General features: G+C 40.5%; 1 protein-coding gene across 2 annotated transcripts; it reads right to left on the bottom strand.

Moving 5' to 3' along the window:
- Positions 1-1685: 1685 nt before the first annotated feature.
- Positions 1686-18523, bottom strand: gnrhr4 (gonadotropin releasing hormone receptor 4). Of its 2 annotated transcripts, none has more exons than XM_034588908.1 (4): positions 18387-18523; positions 17403-18033; positions 2511-2715; positions 1686-2423 (listed from the first exon to the last, which is right to left on the bottom strand). In XM_034588908.1, the coding sequence occupies exons 2-4, from the start codon at positions 17916-17918 to the stop codon at positions 1957-1959; spliced, it is 1188 nt and encodes a 395-aa protein (XP_034444799.1). In that variant the 5' UTR covers positions 17919-18033; positions 18387-18523; the 3' UTR covers positions 1686-1956. The 2 variants fall into 2 exon arrangements, with proteins under 2 accessions (XP_034444799.1, XP_034444800.1); XM_034588909.1 differs by having other exon boundaries at positions 17403-17934.
- Between the last annotated feature and the right edge of the window lie 878 nt (positions 18524-19401).

Raw genomic sequence — 19401 nt, 5'->3', positions numbered from 1 at the left:
TGGACGTCTCTGTCCAGTCGGCTGTAAGTAGCTGAGGTTTTTGTCAGTGATCACAGAGATCATAGCAGAGTAAGAGATAAAGTTACTGAGAGGAAAACTGTCCCAGTTTCACAGAATTTCCCAATTTAGAATTTTGTCTGAACATTTCATGGACTTTTGTTGATTTTGGTTTCACAAGCTGAGGTTCAGGGTTCGTTCTGTACTTATATGTCTGAGCAGAATCCCCATTTAGTGGCTGTCAACTTTGAACGTCAGCTTTTAAGGCCACGACAAAATAGAATTTTGTTAACAACATAAATCCTTGAAAACTCCATCTGCTCGCAGGGCAGACGCTGAATGGAACAGGCAGTGAGAACTGGGTATTTAAGGAGAGAGAGCGAGAGACAAATACATCATTCTTTACTCGGCAGCAATATCGGTGCTTTTCTAATTAAATTTAACGAGCACTGCTGCTAAACTCGGGTCACTGAAATATTAGCTGAGATATTCATTTCATTATAGAGGTTACCAGTTCACAAGTGCCAGATAGTACAACATTGTTGTAGCTGTTAAAAAATGGACAGTAGCTAACCAAGGTTTTCATTTTAGTGGCAAAAAAGGAGAAGGATATAAGATATAAGCCGTACTGCAGCAGAACGTTTTCACTGAGCCATTTTCAGTTGATGTTGACACTGACATTTTTATTCAACAAACAAACAAATTGCAAGTTTACATCACCACATCTTGCAGAATTTACAGAAAAGAAACAATATCATGCAAACAAATGATTTTTATTTCCTCCTTTTGTCTTCGAAACACATCAGTAAAATAAGAGTTTACTTTTACATTCTTAATAATTTCAAATTTCAAATGTAAATCATGCTGTTTTCTTATCCATTTCTCAGTCACAGGAAGCAACACAATTCACATCTCTAATACAAATATAAAATATATTAAATGTCGTGATAAATAACAGTTACTTCATAGAGCCTCATCTCCTGTGTGAGTGTGTGCAACACAGTAAACACTGAACTGATTTCAGACAAATTAAGCCACATGTTCTGCCGGTACATTCAATACGTACGTCTGTTTTACATTATTATTTTAAAAGGCTGTCATTTTCAAAGAAGATCACGATACAACTTTCATGTTTGCTCTGAAACATAACACAAGTCTTTTCTACTGCACACGAAGCACCATGAATATCATGTTGGAGCAGATTTCAGTCAATAAGCGACGGAGCACAGGACCTTATAGCAAAAGAATCAATACACGCTGTGATAAAAATGTAAAGCAGTGAAACCAGAGAGGCAATTACGTTTGATCACAGGTAGTCTATAATTAATTTAATGACATCCACACAAATGGTTTCTATGGTTTCTTTGACACAGGAAATAATAAAGTGAATGATAAGATCGGTGGGGGTGTGTTGAGGTTCCACATGCTTTTGTGCATGTAAGTCTGTGCCTGTGTGTTTGTGTGATTGTGGGTGTGCATAATTTCCAACTCTGCAGAGTTCGTTTTCAAACCTCTATTATCCAGAGTGGTGCGGGAATATTTGGGTGCGAGATATTTTTAGTCATTTTGCAGCGACTTTAAACAGATTTGTGATCAGCTCAACCTGAATTTGAACCGAACCCAAACAGGCCGTGACGCTTCCTGAAAAGCGCGACGGTCTGCGTGAAGTGCAGCGTCGCCCTCAGTCAATCACGGTTGATTGTATTCATGTTGAAGAAGAGAAACGGCTTATTTCAGATCAGTGGCATTCAAGACAGTACAGACATGGAGCGGGATGAACTGCGGCACGGCACTGACTCACATCAGTGGGACAGAACTGAGCAAGTTCGTCTGACAATATACACACAAGCATTTTCTTTTTTACCCTCAGTATTTCAAAATCACTCAACAAGCTGTCATCGCTTGTCAAAACTACACTCAGCGCTGATTAAAAGCGTAGATTATTTTCATTAAAATACTCTAAGCGATCTTGCTCACTGGGATGATTGGCCTTGAGCCTCTTTCCGTTCTGCTCTTGTTGTTCGCCTCCTCGACATCTGTATTGTTGCCCCCTGAGGCGACCTGCTTGTGAGATGACAGCCGCGTCATGTGTACGAGGCAAGTGTTGTTTTCTAACTCGGCCTGTGTGATCGTACTTCGGCAGCACCGCTTCACACCCTGGCGGAGATGAATGGTGAACAGGCCATAAGTGATGGGGTCAAGACAGGCGTTGAAGAGGCCGAAGATGAACAGCATGTGAGTCAGCGAGTGGGAAACCGTCTCCTCCATCTTCTCAGGGAACAGCCAGTACCACAGGCCCAGCAGGTAGTACGGTGTCCAGCAGATGATGAATGACGTCACGATGACAATGCTCATCTTGAGAGTCCTCATCCGAGCTTTGGGGATGTTGTTGTGAGAGCGGCGGAGATGGAAGTCTCTGGACACCACTAGAAGGAAACAAACATCTTTGTCACGCACAACTTCTCGTGTGACAGCATACATTATTCGATTTTGGTAGAAAACACGAGACTCACAGTTCCCACGAGCCATGCGGCTGGATATCTCCACGAGGATTCGAGTGTAACAGAAGATCATGATGACCAGAGGCAGGAGGAAGAGGCACACGAAGGTGAACATGTTGTAGAGTGTCTCCTGCCAGTGCTGCACAAAGCTGCCGCGGGTGGTGCACTGGGTGAAGTTCTCTGGGACTGTGATGGTCACATTGTGAAATATAAACATCTGCGGGAAAAGAGGAGAACGGTGCTGCTTAGCAATGAACTCAGTTAGACAGACAGAATGGGTGCCTCATTGCTCCTCTGGGATCAGGCCTGTGACTTTTTAATGGATAACATCTGCCATCATGATGTAAGTGCTGTCCATCCTATCATTTGAGTGTCACAGGGACAAACTACCATCCACACTCAAATTCACACCTACGCACAATTCAGAGCCTCCAAATAACCTAATTAAAAGCATGTTTTTGGAATGTGGGAGGAAGCAGCAGTACATAGCGAAGACCCACATGGACATGGGGAAAACATGCAAACTCCACACAAACCACTTGTTCCTGTGAGGGGTCATTGTAACCACTGTAGCACCATGCCACTCATGCAGTGCCAATCACTTACATGCATCTTGGAGGAGACAGGAACAAAGGGAGGCTCTCAGACGAGCTGGGAATGAGGATCTACAGGTGCAGATTCAAACGTTTCCCTCAATCAGAATGTGATTAATGATTCATCACCTGATCCGATGGGACAGTAAGAAGAATGGCTGCAGGGCTGTTGAAACAGCTGTACTGTAATATTAACAATACTGCGTGATTGTAGAGACAAGAACAACAACTATTGTTTATTCATAGAGACATTACATATATATATATATATATATATATACATATATATACATTCTCAAAAATTATTAGAATACGCACATAGATTTTATGCAGAGCAAATACAGCTAATTGTGACGACTAGCTCACACTGGATCTGTAAGTGATTAACAAATCATATCAACAACTAGACTACCGCCCTATGGTTGAATGCCTCTGCCAACTAGTGAATACAATTTTAAATATAAAAGAGTGATATGACATTTGACAATTTTCCACAGAAATGTAATCAATTGATCTTTGAGTCCAAGTAACAAAATATGAAGAAATTCCCAGAGGGCAGACATGAATAATCATGTTTAAGAAGCCAACAAACTTTTGAGGCCAGTTTGAGGCCACATAGATTTTTGACCTTTGAGTACCCAACTCTAATCAGTTAATCTGTGAGTTTAAGTAAACATTTGTGCCAAATTTAAAAAACGATTCTCTCAGGCATTGTGTGAGGTCACACTGGCCTTGACCTTTGACCTCCAAATTCAGATCAGGTCATCCTTGAGTCAAAGTAAATGTTTGTGCCAAATGTAAGGAAATTCCCAATAGGTGTTCCTGATCTATCATTTTAACAAGGAGATGGGGTCACTGCGACCTTGACCTTTGGACCACCAAAATCTAATCAGTTCATCCATGAGTCAAAATGAAAATATCTACCAAATTTGAAAGAATTCCCTTCATGCGTTTGTGAGCTATCACGTTCACAAGGGAAAAACTGTGCTTTGAAAGGTCACAATGACTTTGATTTTTGACCACCAGAATCCACTGGTTTTCACTGGCCTGGCCTTAGACATATTTGAATGATTTTGAATCAAACTGTTGCACAGGCTGAAATGTGCAGAGCATTTAAATATATAGACATTCAGCCGTTATCACACTCTCACAGCTGAGGGTGTTCTTATCATTTTGAAATGAGATATGGGAGCTCTAATAGGCCGGCATAGGTTCAAATACGTTCCTGTAAAAAGATTGTCATGTTTCATTTTTCATTTGGCACAGAAACCCTTTTTCTGTATGTTGAAGATAAAAACAACTATATTCATCATGGAGGAACGGTATCCCATGAGACTTCTGGGCTCTGCGTTCACTGAGGGTTGTGTGCACGTCCAATCATTTGCTAAATTAAAATCCACTAATTGTGTTTCTTGCAGCCAAATGAAGCCGTCCTCGAAGGGAAAAAACCCAATCCTGGTTTTCTTTCCAAAAAACGGATGCCTTTTATTGTTTCTTAATGAAAATGAGTTAAGACAGAAACTCAACGTATAGTCGGGTCGGGAATCGACTCGTCTTCATTACCTGTGTTCCCCTGATTCTCTGCTGAGGAAAACACACAAATTGGCAAATAAATTGCATCTGTAACTTCAGAAAAAAAGGCCACAGACTGAGACATTGTACCAAAATAAAAAATACAAAACGTTAAGCATCTACAATGAGCATGCTTCAAAAATATAATTGAAATCCAGCGAATGCAGAGGCCGCAGCCGTCCGCCCTCCCTGCAGGAGTGTAAAACCCTTCAGGCTTGTTCCTGCAGTAACTTGTTTTCATGTTAGCTTTTCTTCAGGAAAATTCTCTGTGTGAAGAGTCTTCTAGGTGAACACACTGAGTTATGCATGAACTATGTCTGTTACAATCTCAGCCAGGGTATAATGGGTGGGTTATGATTGTTCTTCTATACCTCTGGACGGGAGTTTTTCAAGGGACTTTGGGGGCCCCAGGCAAAAGAGGTGTGAGAGGCCCTACATTGAACCATTGAACAAAGTGCATGCAGTGTGAATCCCCACCACCATGTCAGGCCCATCATTCATACACATTTATACATTCTAGTCTTCAACCAAACCGGTAAAACCACGAAGCTTTTGGCAGACGGTTCGTGTCATGGGGCCTCGTCAGGGTCTTTCTGACCATGGTGGTGTTACAGTCTCCTGTTATAGAATTTAAAGAGGTTCTCAGCTCAGGGCCCTGTCTGCTTTACCTCCACTGTTCCAATCCTTTAATGTAGCCTGTGACATGTGATAGACTAAGGGCTTTGAACAGTCTCCCATGAGGCCGGTGTGTATCAGAGCCAACGTCAGTCGAGCATTCAGTACACTCTCAAGGCTGGAGTATAAGGTTTGATATTGGCACTTGTGTGCTCTCAGCCTCTGACCCTGACCACTAGATCAGTGAATCGTTAACAGTGTCCTTCTCAACGTTCACATCACACGTGTCTGTGTCCTGTGTGAATTTAAGACAGTCAACTCATTGGGAATGTACAAAGTTAGATTTCCTACATTTTGTGTCACATTTTTACGATGAACCATCGACCCTCATATCGTTTCCAAATGGCAACTCGCCATGACGTCACCCACTGGTTTGTGAGCCACCATCTTGAAGCCTCGAGTTTGGCATTTTGGCATTTGAAACCAGAAGTAGCGGAGCGGCAGGAGCGGGAGGAGCGGGAGGTGAGCCTGACTGAGAGCTAAAGGACACAGCACGCCCACCTCAATCAGCGACCTCCACTCATTGGATGCTCCTGCCTGTCAATCACACTGTATCAGCAGTCCGACGCATTCCACAAAGCTTTATCATCTATTTTACTCTACATGGGATCAGGATTTACTGAATGACTATCAAGTCGTGTTGGAGGAGACTTGAAACTACAGATTGAGACTGTAAACTAGTGGAAAATGTTTACTGACTTTATGAATCAAGAGAGAACGAGAGTCTTTTTCTCATAGACGTTTGTAGGAACAACCAGTTGAGTCGCCCTCTGCTGGTCATTTGAGAGAACACAGGTTTCAGGCAACCACTTTCGGGACCGCGGCCATTTTTATAAATAGTTATGTCACACAGGAAACACTGTTTTCCATTTGTTTTGCTATTATTTATAACTATAGGCTACTCTACAACAAATATGATAGTGTCAGTGTAATCCGAGTTTGAAACCTTATATTTTTTATACATATCTGGGAAGCTTGACAGTAATTTTTTGTATTTAAACCCAGAAATGTCCAGGGGCTGTCAGTGTGTATTCTATATTAACATTTTGAAAATTGTATGTAAACAAAAGAAAGCAGGAATGGAATAACTGTACAGATCCAGGCATCAAGTCACTCAGAGGGGCAGATCATGACACCGTGTGTATCTACATCTTTTATTCATGATTTGCCGCTGCAGGGAAATTGTTGCAGGCAAAAATTTTGCTTCAATAAATTACACGGCTGCAAGCAAGAGGACAATTCGCTGCTAAATTTCAAAATTGGTGTATTCAAAGCTTCACCCAACCCATTGATGCTGCTGACGTACTTGAGAGCCAGTGGAGCTTGGACACGTCAGAAAACCTACAAACTACAGCAATACAAACATCACGGTTGTTCCATTCCTATACTATTTCTTCTTTTGTAGCTTAAGGCTGGATAAATCATCTTATCTCACTCTGTATGATGGTATCATATTCTATTCATATCACTGAGGCTACTATGTTTGCACTGAATCAGGTGTCTAAACCCAAGATCCCAGGTGTACATCGCTGCACCATTCAATCAACTGGAAAGATGTACTGTATTGTTGATCTTTGAATGAACACAATATGCTATGCACAAAATAAACTTTCGGGGTTGTATTTGGAGAGTCAAAGGCTGACATCACTCAGCAGGTCATCCAGTCCAGAGGGAAGTGTCAGAATTTAATAAAATGAAAGCTGCATCTGGCAATAAAACATGGGATTTTCACACCCTCAGATATTTTACAAAAAAAGTCTGAGGGTGTGATTCCTTTGAAAGCCTTCATCTTCAACCTGTCACTCACTGTCAGTCAGGGCAGATTCAGGGTTTATGCCATGGTTTTGTACAAACAAACTGGAATGTGTAGTGCTGAACCTGAGGAAATGTGTAGAAAAGCATTAAACATCTTACCCTGTGCGCACACTTTATAGTCCCCAATCAATCTTAACTTATTATAACGATGTCATTTTATAATAAAGACATCATGACATAATTTATACCATTTGACGACAAATAATAAATTAAAACAAGCTGTAAATAGTTTCCTGTTATTGTTTGCAAACCTTGATGCATTACTACACAATTGGAATTTTCTGATTTCATAGTGATGTCATAATGATGTCATTTCTACAATATGATAAGCAGGTTTTGATCTATATAAGCCTTAGGTCCTGTACCCAAACATGCAGAGATCCCTTGAAAACCGCTTTTCTTTTACCTTGTATGACTTCATTATCTGACTTGGTAGTGACTTTTCATGATGCCACTTATATGACACATGATTGGGAATAATTGTCTGATTAATATAAGATTTAGATGGTTTCTCTAGCTCAATTATTAGCAGAGATTTGTTGCAAAATGTTTTTCGAACTATATTTTTCTTTAACTTCACATTTGAAGGTGGGTTGGTTGGTTGTTTTTTATCTTATTTGTTGAAATCCTCTTCCCATCCTGATAGCCATGAATAAATCAAAAAGGTAATGATCTGGATTTACACTTTCAAGTAAAATCCGGAATCTACTCTGTAGAGTTAAGGAAGCTTTAATTGCACAACTGATCTCAATGATTTATTTTCCACATCATTTAACAATTAACATTAACAATCCTGGACTCACATGATCTTATTCAGTTTGCAATTGTGGGCTCTAGACTGTAATTGTCACTTGTTTGCCGCTGCCACTCCATGAAAGAATGCCTTGGTCAGACGTTGGATGCTGGAGGGTCTCCAGCTGCCTGCACCACGTCACAGTGACTCTCATCATACAGGTGCAACGCTCGCAATGGAGAGAGAGCGACATTCAGAGAGGATTACAGGAGGAGGTGAGATATGAGATATCCACTACATTTCCACTGTTATTTTAACACTCGCTTCCAGCTGCTGGGAAATTACAGGATTACAGGATATGGTTTTTAGCTGATAAAGTGAAAGCAGAAAGTCAAAACCCTCCCAAGAGTGATGTGGGGGAGTTAAGGGTGAGACAAAGGGAGTGCATTAGGGGCAATTGATAATATCAATAATCATGACAGTATATGTCTTATCGATATATTGCCTCCTCATTGTCTGAGCACAGTGAGGAGGTAAAACACATCAATTGATCGACCTCAGATCTGTAAAATGTTTTGCAGTTTTTCAAGTGTCTGTGATTCTCTGCTTATAAAGAAGAGTTTAAAACTACGACCTTCACTCAGGAGCAAAAAATCTGTCTTTTAACCTAAAAGAAACAGTTAGTCGACATTTAGCAGGATAATTATCGATATAAACTGATGTGAACATTTTTTATAAATAATTTATAGCCATATCACCATGCCCTGCCATTAATCATCACATTACACAATTTATTCTGTATCAAAGTAATTAAAGTTCATGAGAACTATTATCAGCCAATTAAATTTGCTAATATGCAAAAGAAAATGTCAGTAGCTACAACAGCTCATATGGTGGGCTTTTATGTGAACTTGTTCCAGCGAGTTGTTTTATTTTTGGTTCTCAAATACGTCTGCATATGCTGGTGTTGGCATGTTTCCATCTCGCAGATGAGGAAAAACATTTTACACACCAAAGTCTCATTTTACTCCGAGCCGATAAAAAACAATAGAAGGACAAGAAGCTCTTCACAGAGAGAAACTCAGGAGATCCAGATGGGATTTAAATCACAGAAAGAGCAGCGAATTCACTGAATCACAAAAGGGAAATTGTTGTTGTATGTATTATTATGACCAAGTTGTAACCCTCACATTTGACTTACTTTTGGCCTGTTTTACACCCACATTGCACTCACACAAACACATTACTTAGAGGACTGAATTTAATTTTTTTGTTGGAAATACATTGGTTCAATCTAGAGCACACATTTAGTTAACTTTTGTATGTTCAACATTAAGTTACCGAGGCTGAGGGCGTTTCCTTGCTTCCACTGCCGAGGTCATTGGGGACCCTTATTTTGAAAGTCCACTCATGCCTCTCTATTCTGTCACAGGTGATAATGTTTAAAGCTCAGGTAAAATCGCCACACCGCTCTTAAAGCAAGGGTGAGGATCCTCACGCCTCTGCAATGCACACAACCTGCAAGACAATTTGATCCAGTGTGCCTATAGGGTTGGACGTCATAAACTAATCTCGGACGTCATTATAACTGGACAGAACTTGATGAGTCGCGGGGAAATATGTGCTTGGATAAAGTTAACGCACATCGGCAGGATTGAGGTGTTGAACAAGCTGCTAATCACAAGGCTGCAGACCGAAGGTAAAGGTGATGAAGGTAAGTTCAAGGTAAGTACTGAGCTAATTGCATTGAAACATTTAAAACCTTACTCAGAAGAATTCATGAAAGAGCCTTGCTGCCACTGCGGCTGTTAAAAACAAAACTTAAATGGCATTCAAAGGTAAGAAGAGGTCCCCTGCCTCGATGAAACCAGTCTGAATGAGAGTTTATGTATAAAACATCCTGTTTATGTCATGACTGTATTCTTCTATGGTCTAATGAAAGATCTCTTTTGATGTAGAGGTAAAATATGTCACTTTCTCAAGAATACAGCCTGAATAAATGATCTGATCCTGTGACCTTCCGCAGTAGAAACAAGGAAAGTGGCATGCGGTGTGTGATCAACATTCAGTCGAGTGCTCCAGGAAATCAATTATAATCCAGCTGGTGGAAAATACCCATGACCTCTACATGCGTATTAAAATGTTATCCCCCTATTATTTCCCCCCCTGTCCTGTTCTTCATCATAGTCCAGTCTAACAAAGCCCTCGCTGCAAAGGCCAGGAGCATGAATTGGACTGTGTTCAGACAGGTAATGGCACAGAATGAATACAATGGAAGGGGCGGGTGACGCCGTGTGCTGGTGGCAACCAGTGAAAGCATGTGGTCCAGTTTGAGGACAGTGTTTTACGCTTTCACATGAGCAGTGATGGTCTCTGTCTTTAAAATTCCCAAGTGCAGTTACGGACTAAACACACACACACACCACTCACTTACAATATGCTTTTCTCACTCTCCTTTAGCTCTGTTTTGGTCTCCACCAACTCCTCTGGAAAGTGCTGCTCTCTTCAGCTGCTCCACTATGTTTAACAGATATCAGAGGTTTTTTGCTGAAAAGGGCAACAATGGTGAGCTGGTGACACTGAATGGAAAAGGCAAATTCTGGAACTCGACAGATTTAACGATTGACCGATAAAATGCAGCCAATATGAGCCTCGTGGATATGAATACTTTTATCTTTATATTTCACATTGAAATGTTTATTTTCATCAGGTTCTGTATAGGTAGTTGTATTTGTGTGTTTTTTTATACTTATTTACAACAAAGTTTAGATTAAACTGTAAAATATCGAGCCTCAATGACATCTTGTGAATCATTGAGAAAAAAATTCAAATATTGCCATTATCAAATCAGCCGATATATCGTCACCATAAATCTTTGACTCTCTAATAGTGGTATCACCATCTGCCCCAAAAATCCTTTTCAGTCGGGCTCCAGTAAATTCACAAACAATTTCTTAACAAAAGGTTAAATTTTGAACTGAGGAGCACAGCAAAGTCACATTTTATTATTCAGAACTTTCACTTTACGCATATTGTAATAATGTCCTCCATTGTTAATATGAAAGTGCTCGTTATAGCCAATTTAACCATATTCCTATGATTGCTGTTTGTGTCCTGAGCTCAGTCTAAGACGCAGCACTTATCCAAGACAGCGTTAAGGGCTTTGTTCCAATCCAATACAGAGCATAAAGGATTGAGACATAACTCTTTGCCTTTCAAAAATCCTTTGCAGAAGCCTTCCAGCAGGAAGAGGTTTCTAAGAGGTCAGTGGTTCTTTCTGGATCCCTGCTGTGGAGGTGTAGAGATGCAGAGAGAAGTTCTATATCCAGAGATCATTAGAATTAGAACACCCGTCAGCCAGTCGCACTGTGAAACTACTGCAGTGTTTCTTCCACTTTTGCATTGTACGTCAGTCATAAGAAGGCACAGTTAATCTTTAGTGGGTTGAACTTCATAAAGCAGAAAATACAGTAGGTTACACATACTGATACTTGTTTTAATATTTACAGCCACCGTCTCTACTGCATAAGAAAAGGCTTCGGATGCACAGCAGCAGGAGCGGCAAGGACAGGGAAGTTTATTCCTTCTCGCCTCTTTAAAATAAACAGGGAAGCCTTCAAATTTCCATGACAGTCTCTTTCCTGTCACCTCTCCTATATCTCAGTTTAGACTCTGGGCTGAATCTAGCTTGTGGCAGATTGAACATATTCTAGGGCCAGCCCAACGGTGCATACCAAAAAATAGAATATATGCCTTGAGCAGCAGGTCACTGTTTCTATTACTATCAAATAAAGGCAAAAAAACTGAAATATTTTAGGAGATTAACACAATTTAATGCTAATTACCAAATTTATAAAAGATTGCCACCCAGTGTTTCAAACCGTCTTAGACCGTGCAGGGCCAGTGGTGACGTAGAGTCAAATCTGCTGAAACTTAACCACCACATTTTCAACCATTCAGAGACGTCCCCACTCCTCTCCTGCCCCTTGGCTGTCTTTCTTACGCACACACACGACACTTCTGTCCCAAAAGTGTGTATTGATATCTTGAATAACTTAGATTTAGCAAGCCAGTTGCTATGACGTCTCTACCTCTCTTTCGCTTGCTCATGCACACACACACACTTGTGTACTCAGACTGGGTAAAAACAACATACCTTGGTCTTCGTGAACAGAAATGGCGTACGTGTTTGTTTGAGTGGGGAGGTGAGACGCTTGTGGGGCGACAATTTAATGCCAGGTGTGAAAGCACGAACTCAGAGCTGTCCATTTGTGATCGGATCACAAAAAAACCACATGTTAATATCAGGTGTGTACGGGGCCAAAGAGACGGGAGCTCAAACCAAGTGTTTCAGAAAGAGGCTGAAAAGAGGAGCTGCAGTAATGGACACTTTGAGGAAAGAGATGTGTTTTCTCAACATAAATGATTTCAAGTAATAATCCAAATCCAAATCCTGAGCCTGAATATGAACATAATGTCTCCTTTAAAAAGAAAAGTCTAATTCAGGCCACATCAAATGCCTTTGTCACTGTTGTGCCACAATATCTGCATCAACACTTATAACTCTCCACAGTGGCTGTGAAAATAATTACTGAAACATGCCAAACTCTGTGGGATCCGTGAATAGTGGCAGTTGAGGCGATTCTAACCTCATTGAGCAGCAACAGTAATTGCTTAACAGTGATTCAATACAACACAGCAGTGGAAAAAGTATGAATGTGAAGCCCACAGCATTCAATTGGTCTTATTTGGCAACTCTGGGGAGGGGGAATGTTTTCCAGTAAATCTTTGAATTTATTAGATATGACTTACTGCTGCAAAGACATCGACAGACGTCTCATATCAGTGGTAGAACATGTGCAGCCCCCTAAGTCTTAACCTCACACTTGTGTTTCAGTGAAAGTGCTTATGCTCTGAATAAGAATTTAAATAACCTATGTGATGGAAATTGGTCAACAAACGAGGTTCTGAGACAAGTTGTCTTTGTAAGTTTACTAAGGATCACACAGCCAAGGTGAAGGTTGCAAGTGAGATTAAGTGTCTGTGCTCCTATTTAAGTGTCTCTGTGTGGGTTACCTCCTGACCCAATAACACGCAGGGCGGGGGGGTGTGTGAATGTATTATGTGTCTGGAACATATAGTCTTTAAAGGTGTGACTTATAGGCTGCATCCTAAATGTGTCAGCTGAGTTCTTGGAACAAAGGACAAACAGTCCAACCACAGAGTAAAGCAGAGGTCACTATATAATTCAGGTGACCTCAGGATCAACATCTGCAAGACATGAATAGGCAATGGGCTCACATCCTGGACAGTGGGTGAACCATAAAGTTTGGGTCGAGCTGTACCCTAGAAGGAAATGTCTGCTGTAAGCATAAACTAAGAAGTTATTAAGTAAATTTCCATTACACCTGTACTCACAAACAAATGGTAGAAGTATGTTTCAACATCCTCTTGTTCTCAGTTCTTCAGCCAAAATGTCTCCTCCATTCCAATTAGTAAATGAAATGCTTTGTTTCATTTAAACATCGATGGACTGATAGCTGTGGTCCCACCATGTATTATAACATCACACAGCATGTTTGCTTTCCATTAAGTGGTGAATGACTCATCTCTCTCCATCTCTTTATTTTACAAAGAAGCCTCTGCATTTTACGCCCTAGGACCTTTTATGATAATTGTGCACTCCATGACTTGCACATAGATTCTGGACAGTATAATCATCGTATTGCAGCTGTGGGCAAGACAATTATTGCCTGTGCCACACAGGGATCACATGGGATCATTACTATGATGCTGGGAGTGACTGCAGCTAAGATGGAAGTGTGACATTGTTATAGAGCGATAAAGTTTGCAGCAGCATGGAAAACTGAGGTTCAATTCCTGTTTGAAAGGAATCAAATAGTCTTGTTCATTTGAAAAAATGTATTATAATTGGAAAAACTAGAACTTTGAGAAATACATTTCAGTATTCCCACTCGTAATGATAACAACAATAACAGTAATAATATTTTTTTTTATATATTTGAGGTCGGGTCTTTAGATTATAGATAGATATTTCTTTCAGTTTTCAATTTAGAATTCAATAACACTTTATTTTTCAAACGCTGCAAGAAACAGCTCTCTGTCAGCTCTTCTGCTTTTTACTCAGGATTATCCAATGCATCTAGTTAAGGACAATTTTGTTATCCAAAATTCACAGAATTTTTTTTTAAAAAAGATTAAAATGGTGCTTCAAGCTCCTATTTGTTTTAACCATCATTTTATTCCATCTCAATCTGATCAGGCCTTTATTTACTGGAAGGATAAAGGACTGACTACTATTGCAGACTTGTACATAAATAGTCATTTTGCATCCTATATGGAGCTGAAAGAAACCTTCTCCCTACCTCAAGCTCACTTTTTCTGTTACTTACAAGTTAGACATTTTGTTAAAAATGATATAAAAAACTTTGAAATTTAGTGTTTTATTTACTGATTGATTAAATAATATAGGCTGTAATGCTGTAGCTTATCTCTGTAGAGTCTGGCTTCTTTCCTTTTCTTTTTTTATCCTTTGTGATTATTGTCTTTTATGCTTTGTTTGTATTGCATGTTTCGTCTTATTTTTTTCTTTGTGAAGTTAAATATAATTTTTTAAAAACTTCAAATTCAAATTAACAAAAGAATTGGCCCTGATTTGGCTAAAAGAAGAGAAAGTTGCACTGTTAATACAAATATTGTGTTTGAGTAGAAAAAACTTGGTGAACTAGCTCAGTTTTTATCAACCTGTTACTTTTTACCAATAGTCATTTTAAATAAGTTATTACTACTTTTGGGTCAAAAAAGATTCCCTACTCAATGTGCTTGAGTTGGGTTCAATTAGAAAAACCAAAACCTTGGAAGTTGTGCTTTTTTTCAGTGGTGGAATGTAAATAAGTACTCAGACTTAACAAGAGCTTCTGCTTTTCATGCTACTTTCATTGCACTACATTTTAAAGGTTGAAAGTTTACTTTTTACTTTCATTTCTCATATCTTTATATAAAAAAAACATGATTGTTCACTTGACCTTATGGTTCTTATTGTAACCACAATGACCCAGTCACACATTATAACACACATACACATAAGTGACAGCTACTTGGAAAACTACTTTGACAGTCTTTTCTGAGCATGAGAGGTAGCAGAGTCCCAGATTTGCTACCAGATTGCACTGGATTGCTCAGGGAAATAAACCTGTTCAATGAACCTGATCTTCAGTCAGTTTGCCAACACCAGCTCTCATCTTCTTTGACACAAAAGATTAAGTTGATGTGACTTGTCCTTATTGAGTTCCTGTCGAATACATCAAGTGCTCACATTGTTTAAGAGCACTCACAATAAACAAGTTATTCTAAGTATTGCATATTTACAATAATTATCTCATGTTTATTTTGTACAATTCTTCAAAGGAAAAGAGTTTGAATGCATTTTTTAAATAAACTCAAGTGATTATATTCGACAATGGAGAGGTTACCTCTGTAATTGTAGAATATGAACTCATTCTGATGTTGTTAAAAACCTATACATTGGAGGATCTCTGTGTCCTCAGCTCCAACTCTGTTCTCGACAAGTTCATAAATAAATGAGAGGTTTTGCAGTTCGATCTTTACTTCCTTGACCCCGGTGTGGTCCACTAACCTGCACTGAGGTTGATATAGATCTTGAAACCTGATTGGCTACTTGGTTATTACAAATATTTGCAAACCTCCTGAAACACTGTCAGGACAGTGATCCATGGGCGACATCCTGCACCTGATCGGAAATTCAATCTGCTACTTGTGAGCAGCTGCCTTGTTTGTGCTCAGCAGTTACGACCAGGTCAAGTACTGTTTTCTTGTTTAGCAAATGGGGATTTGAACCTTGGGATTTGGATCTGGTGGAGCAAATCATTTAAATGAATGTTAAGTTGTGTTTCCCCATTTTCTGTGGTTTTTTTGGTCAGTTGGTTGGTTTGTCAGCAGAACTACACACAAACTTATGTTCTGATTTCCATAAGACCTGGTGTACAGATTGGACATGGACAAGATAGAAGTTAAAATGTTGAACAAAGAAAATGTTCTTCAATTTTTTCTTATATTCGCTTATTTCCTCTAAAGTAATTCATGGATCTTGATGGAAAAAAATCAGGCATTTTTAATGCACTGATGCTTGAATGTGTGCAATGTGATGCAAATCCAGATAAAAATCTGGATCTTTTGGATATATATGTAATATCATAGAGGGGTTGTTTGGCCTTCGCAGAGGTATGTGTCATTCTAGTTTAATAATGACTTCAAATTAATAAATTAAAATCTGACTCTTTGAATGCAACAGGTGATGGCAAAACACATCTTTTAAGATGCTTTGTTGTAGAAGCACAGTTATACTTATTAAGGAGCAAGCAGCGCTGCAGACTCCCACAGCATATTTTTCATGTTACATGAGATTTTTTGGCCTTAATTACCTGAATGTTTTTTGTTGAATGTCTTTTCATTCTGCAGACTAAACAGAAAAGTAATTCACCGTCATCCCCCTTTTCAACAAAACTCAGCACGAGGGATTTCCTTTTGAAAAGAGGAAGGCACAACCACAGCTGCTCTCTACTTTCCACTGTCATCCTCCTGCCAGTGAACAGTGATGTGAAAGGTGAACAATCAGCAGCTCTTATGTAGACAGAAGCTTCGTATTGGTACAGAGAAGGAATCTGTGTGATTTTATAATTGGAGGGTGGCAGAACATGAACAATCTTAAATCCAGCCCCAGAGACACCTTCCATTCAAAAGAAATCCAAACCCAAGAGCTGAGCCCAGACACCCCAGGTAGTTGTGATGAGGCAACCTGCAAACAGTGTCGAAACAACACTGCTTTCCAGAAGGAAACATATTGGAAACACAGACAGAATAAACTAAAAGCCAAAGTAGATGAGAGTGTAGAGTCTCTGAGATGATTAGGTAGCAGAATTCCAACTGTTCAGAAAGCAGAGGCAGATCCTGACTGTGTATAAAGATGGATGAGACATTTCCACTTCCACTTACTATCCCGAAATGAAGCCAAAATATCCCAGATACGAACGCTGCCATCTCACACATTTGGAGCCAGATTCTGCGCCGTAGCCATGGAGCCGTAGTATCGAGGTCACACCGACACACAACTTCTGGTTTCACTTTCTTTAACGTTGCAAATTTCATAAATTTCTCAGGGAGTAATTCATGGATCTTAATGAATAAAACAGAAACAGTGAGGGAACAGATGTGTGTGGTTAAATTAAAGGGGCCTGCAGGGCTTTGTTGGATGTGTGCGCTCTACTGAGAACCAATGGTTCATTTCCATACTTCAATGAGTTCACTGCACCTGAAAGTCAATATCATACTAATACAGATAATGGTGTAGCTTGTAAATAGATCTTAGTCTTGTTTTATCGATCGTTGCCTGTTGCTGTGCACTTTGCTGAAATGGGTGACTTGATGTTTTAGAAGCTTTCATGTAAAAAAAAGATTTGAACGTGTCTGACTTTTTACCTGGGGGAGTGACAGGATCACACTCATGGTCCAGGCCACGGTCAACATGATTTTGCTCTTCCTCTTGGCCTCGCTGATGCCCAGAGGGTTGAGGATGGCGGACTGTCTGTCCAGGCTGATCACCACGGTGACGAAGGCGCACGAGTACATGGCCACCAGCTTCATGAACATCAGCAGCCTGCAGGCGACGTCCCCCGCCTGCCACTGCACCGTGATGTTCCACACGGCGTCCACGGGCATCACGATGAAGGTCACCAGCAGGTCGGCCACCGTCAGGTTCATGATGAGGATCCGGACGTGGGACTTGCGCTTGCCGCCGGTGCCGGCCGCCCACAGCACCACCAGGTTGCACACGGCGGACACGGCGCACAGGGTGAAGGTGATGATGACTCTGGCTTTGGCCGCGGTGGAGAAGGTGGGCAGCTGGAGCGCGTCTCCGTCTGCGCTCTCGTTGCACACGGAGGTGGCTCCCTGGCAGCTGCCATTCACCGCTGGGTCCGTCAACTGGTGGAACATAATGAGACACCGGCGCCTGGATGATGCGCAAACACAAGCAAGTCAATAACCGGGGGTATTCCTGTAGACTGTGTTTTTTTTTTTTTTTTTACACCAACTGGAACAACTGTGGAAACTGAGAAAAGAAAGAAATGATGTGTCGCTTTTTATTCTCCACTGGATCAGTGATTGTTTTGTGCCACAAGGAGCAGATGCTGTGCGTAAGAGGCGCATCCTTAAAACAAGAGGAATTCCTGAAGCACGCAGCTTTAATCACTAATGCCAATATAGGCACCGCATTGTACAGCTTTTTATTTCTCATTATTGCTGCATAACTAAACAGAACAGGTGAAGAACAAACTTACAGTCATAATAATAATACACAAAGTGCTTCTCTGCTTCCTCTAATTAAACATTATTTTTTAAAAAGGAGACACGCAAAAGAAATCTTAATGAAACGAGTTCATCCTACAGATAAAAATAGCGTACCTGCAATTAGGAGCGGAGCTGACAGCGGAGCGTTAATGGAGATGTCAGTGCGCGTGTTCCTGCTGCAGCAGACACTGCAGCTGTTGCTTCAGTCCACTTCATTCCTGCGCTCTGACGCGCAAGAAGCCATTTGGTTTAATCCGTCAATGAGCCATGCCCCCCCCCCCCCCCATCCCCTCTTCTTTGACAGGTGAAACGCATTCCAAAAAAAAATCCCAAAAACGGAGAAGCAGAGAGCCTCACACCACCAGCCCTGCTGCTGCAGAGGCATTTGTCAGCAAATCCGAAAAAATCCAATCAGACTTGTTTTTGTTTTTTTCTGGATGTGGTGGATGAGAATTGGCTCTGGAGACAGAAACAATGGCCCATTCATTTCACCTGATCTCTGAACAACTTCTCCTGAGACAATCATTCAGTGTTTATTTGTCTGGAGCAGAGCACAAGATGAATCTCCCTTCAGTTTTTCCTCTCTCAGTCAGTTATGTGCTACAAGATATTTCACGCAACACTGGGTGATAAGAAACACTTGTATCTGTGGTGTCGAAGAATTTTAAGCCTTTTGCACTCTTTGCTCCTGGACCAGGACAGGAAAGAAACAGTTTTTTACCTACAGTAGCCTATGATAAAAATAAAATCACAAAAATTGTATTCATATCGCGCTTTCATGCTTTTTGATTTTCCCAAAAATAGAATCGAATTCTAATCACAAACAATGAAACCCCCCCTTGGAACTTTTGTAGACCCAATGCTCTTTATGTGAAAATGAATTTGCAAACACCAACAACACAGAAGAATCCACATGCAGACTCCACACAGACATGAACAACAGTCACAGTAACAACAGCCAGAGAATATAACAAAGGTTTCCAGTTTGCTTTTGGAAGCTAACACAGAGGGGACGGATCACATGTTTTCAGAAATAAAGGAAGATACAACTTGAACATCAAAGCGGAGAGCAGCATTAGAGGGCTGTCGCACCTTTGTGCATGTAGGGGGGGGCTGCAGATGCTGTGCA

The sequence above is a fragment of the Hippoglossus hippoglossus genome, chromosome 6 (genome assembly GCF_009819705.1).
Source record: "Hippoglossus hippoglossus isolate fHipHip1 chromosome 6, fHipHip1.pri, whole genome shotgun sequence".
Lineage (NCBI taxonomy): Eukaryota > Metazoa > Chordata > Actinopteri > Pleuronectiformes > Pleuronectidae > Hippoglossus > Hippoglossus hippoglossus.
The sequence above is the reverse complement of the archived record's forward strand: the minus strand, read 5'-3'. Positions and strand labels throughout refer to the sequence as shown.

Bases quoted from the DNA above. Each gene is read 5' to 3' on its own strand.
- gnrhr4 (XM_034588908.1), bottom strand. From the start codon at position 17,918: ATGTTCCACCAGTTGACGGACCCAGCGGTGAATGGCAGCTGCCAGGGA. The intron at 2,716-17,402 runs GTAAAAAGTCAG...CTTTTCCCGCAG, and splicing joins TGATCCTGTCACTCCCCCAG to ATGTTTATATTTCACAATGT. The intron at 2,424-2,510 runs GTGAGTCTCGTG...GTTTCCTTCTAG, and splicing joins CCGCATGGCTCGTGGGAACT to TGGTGTCCAGAGACTTCCAT.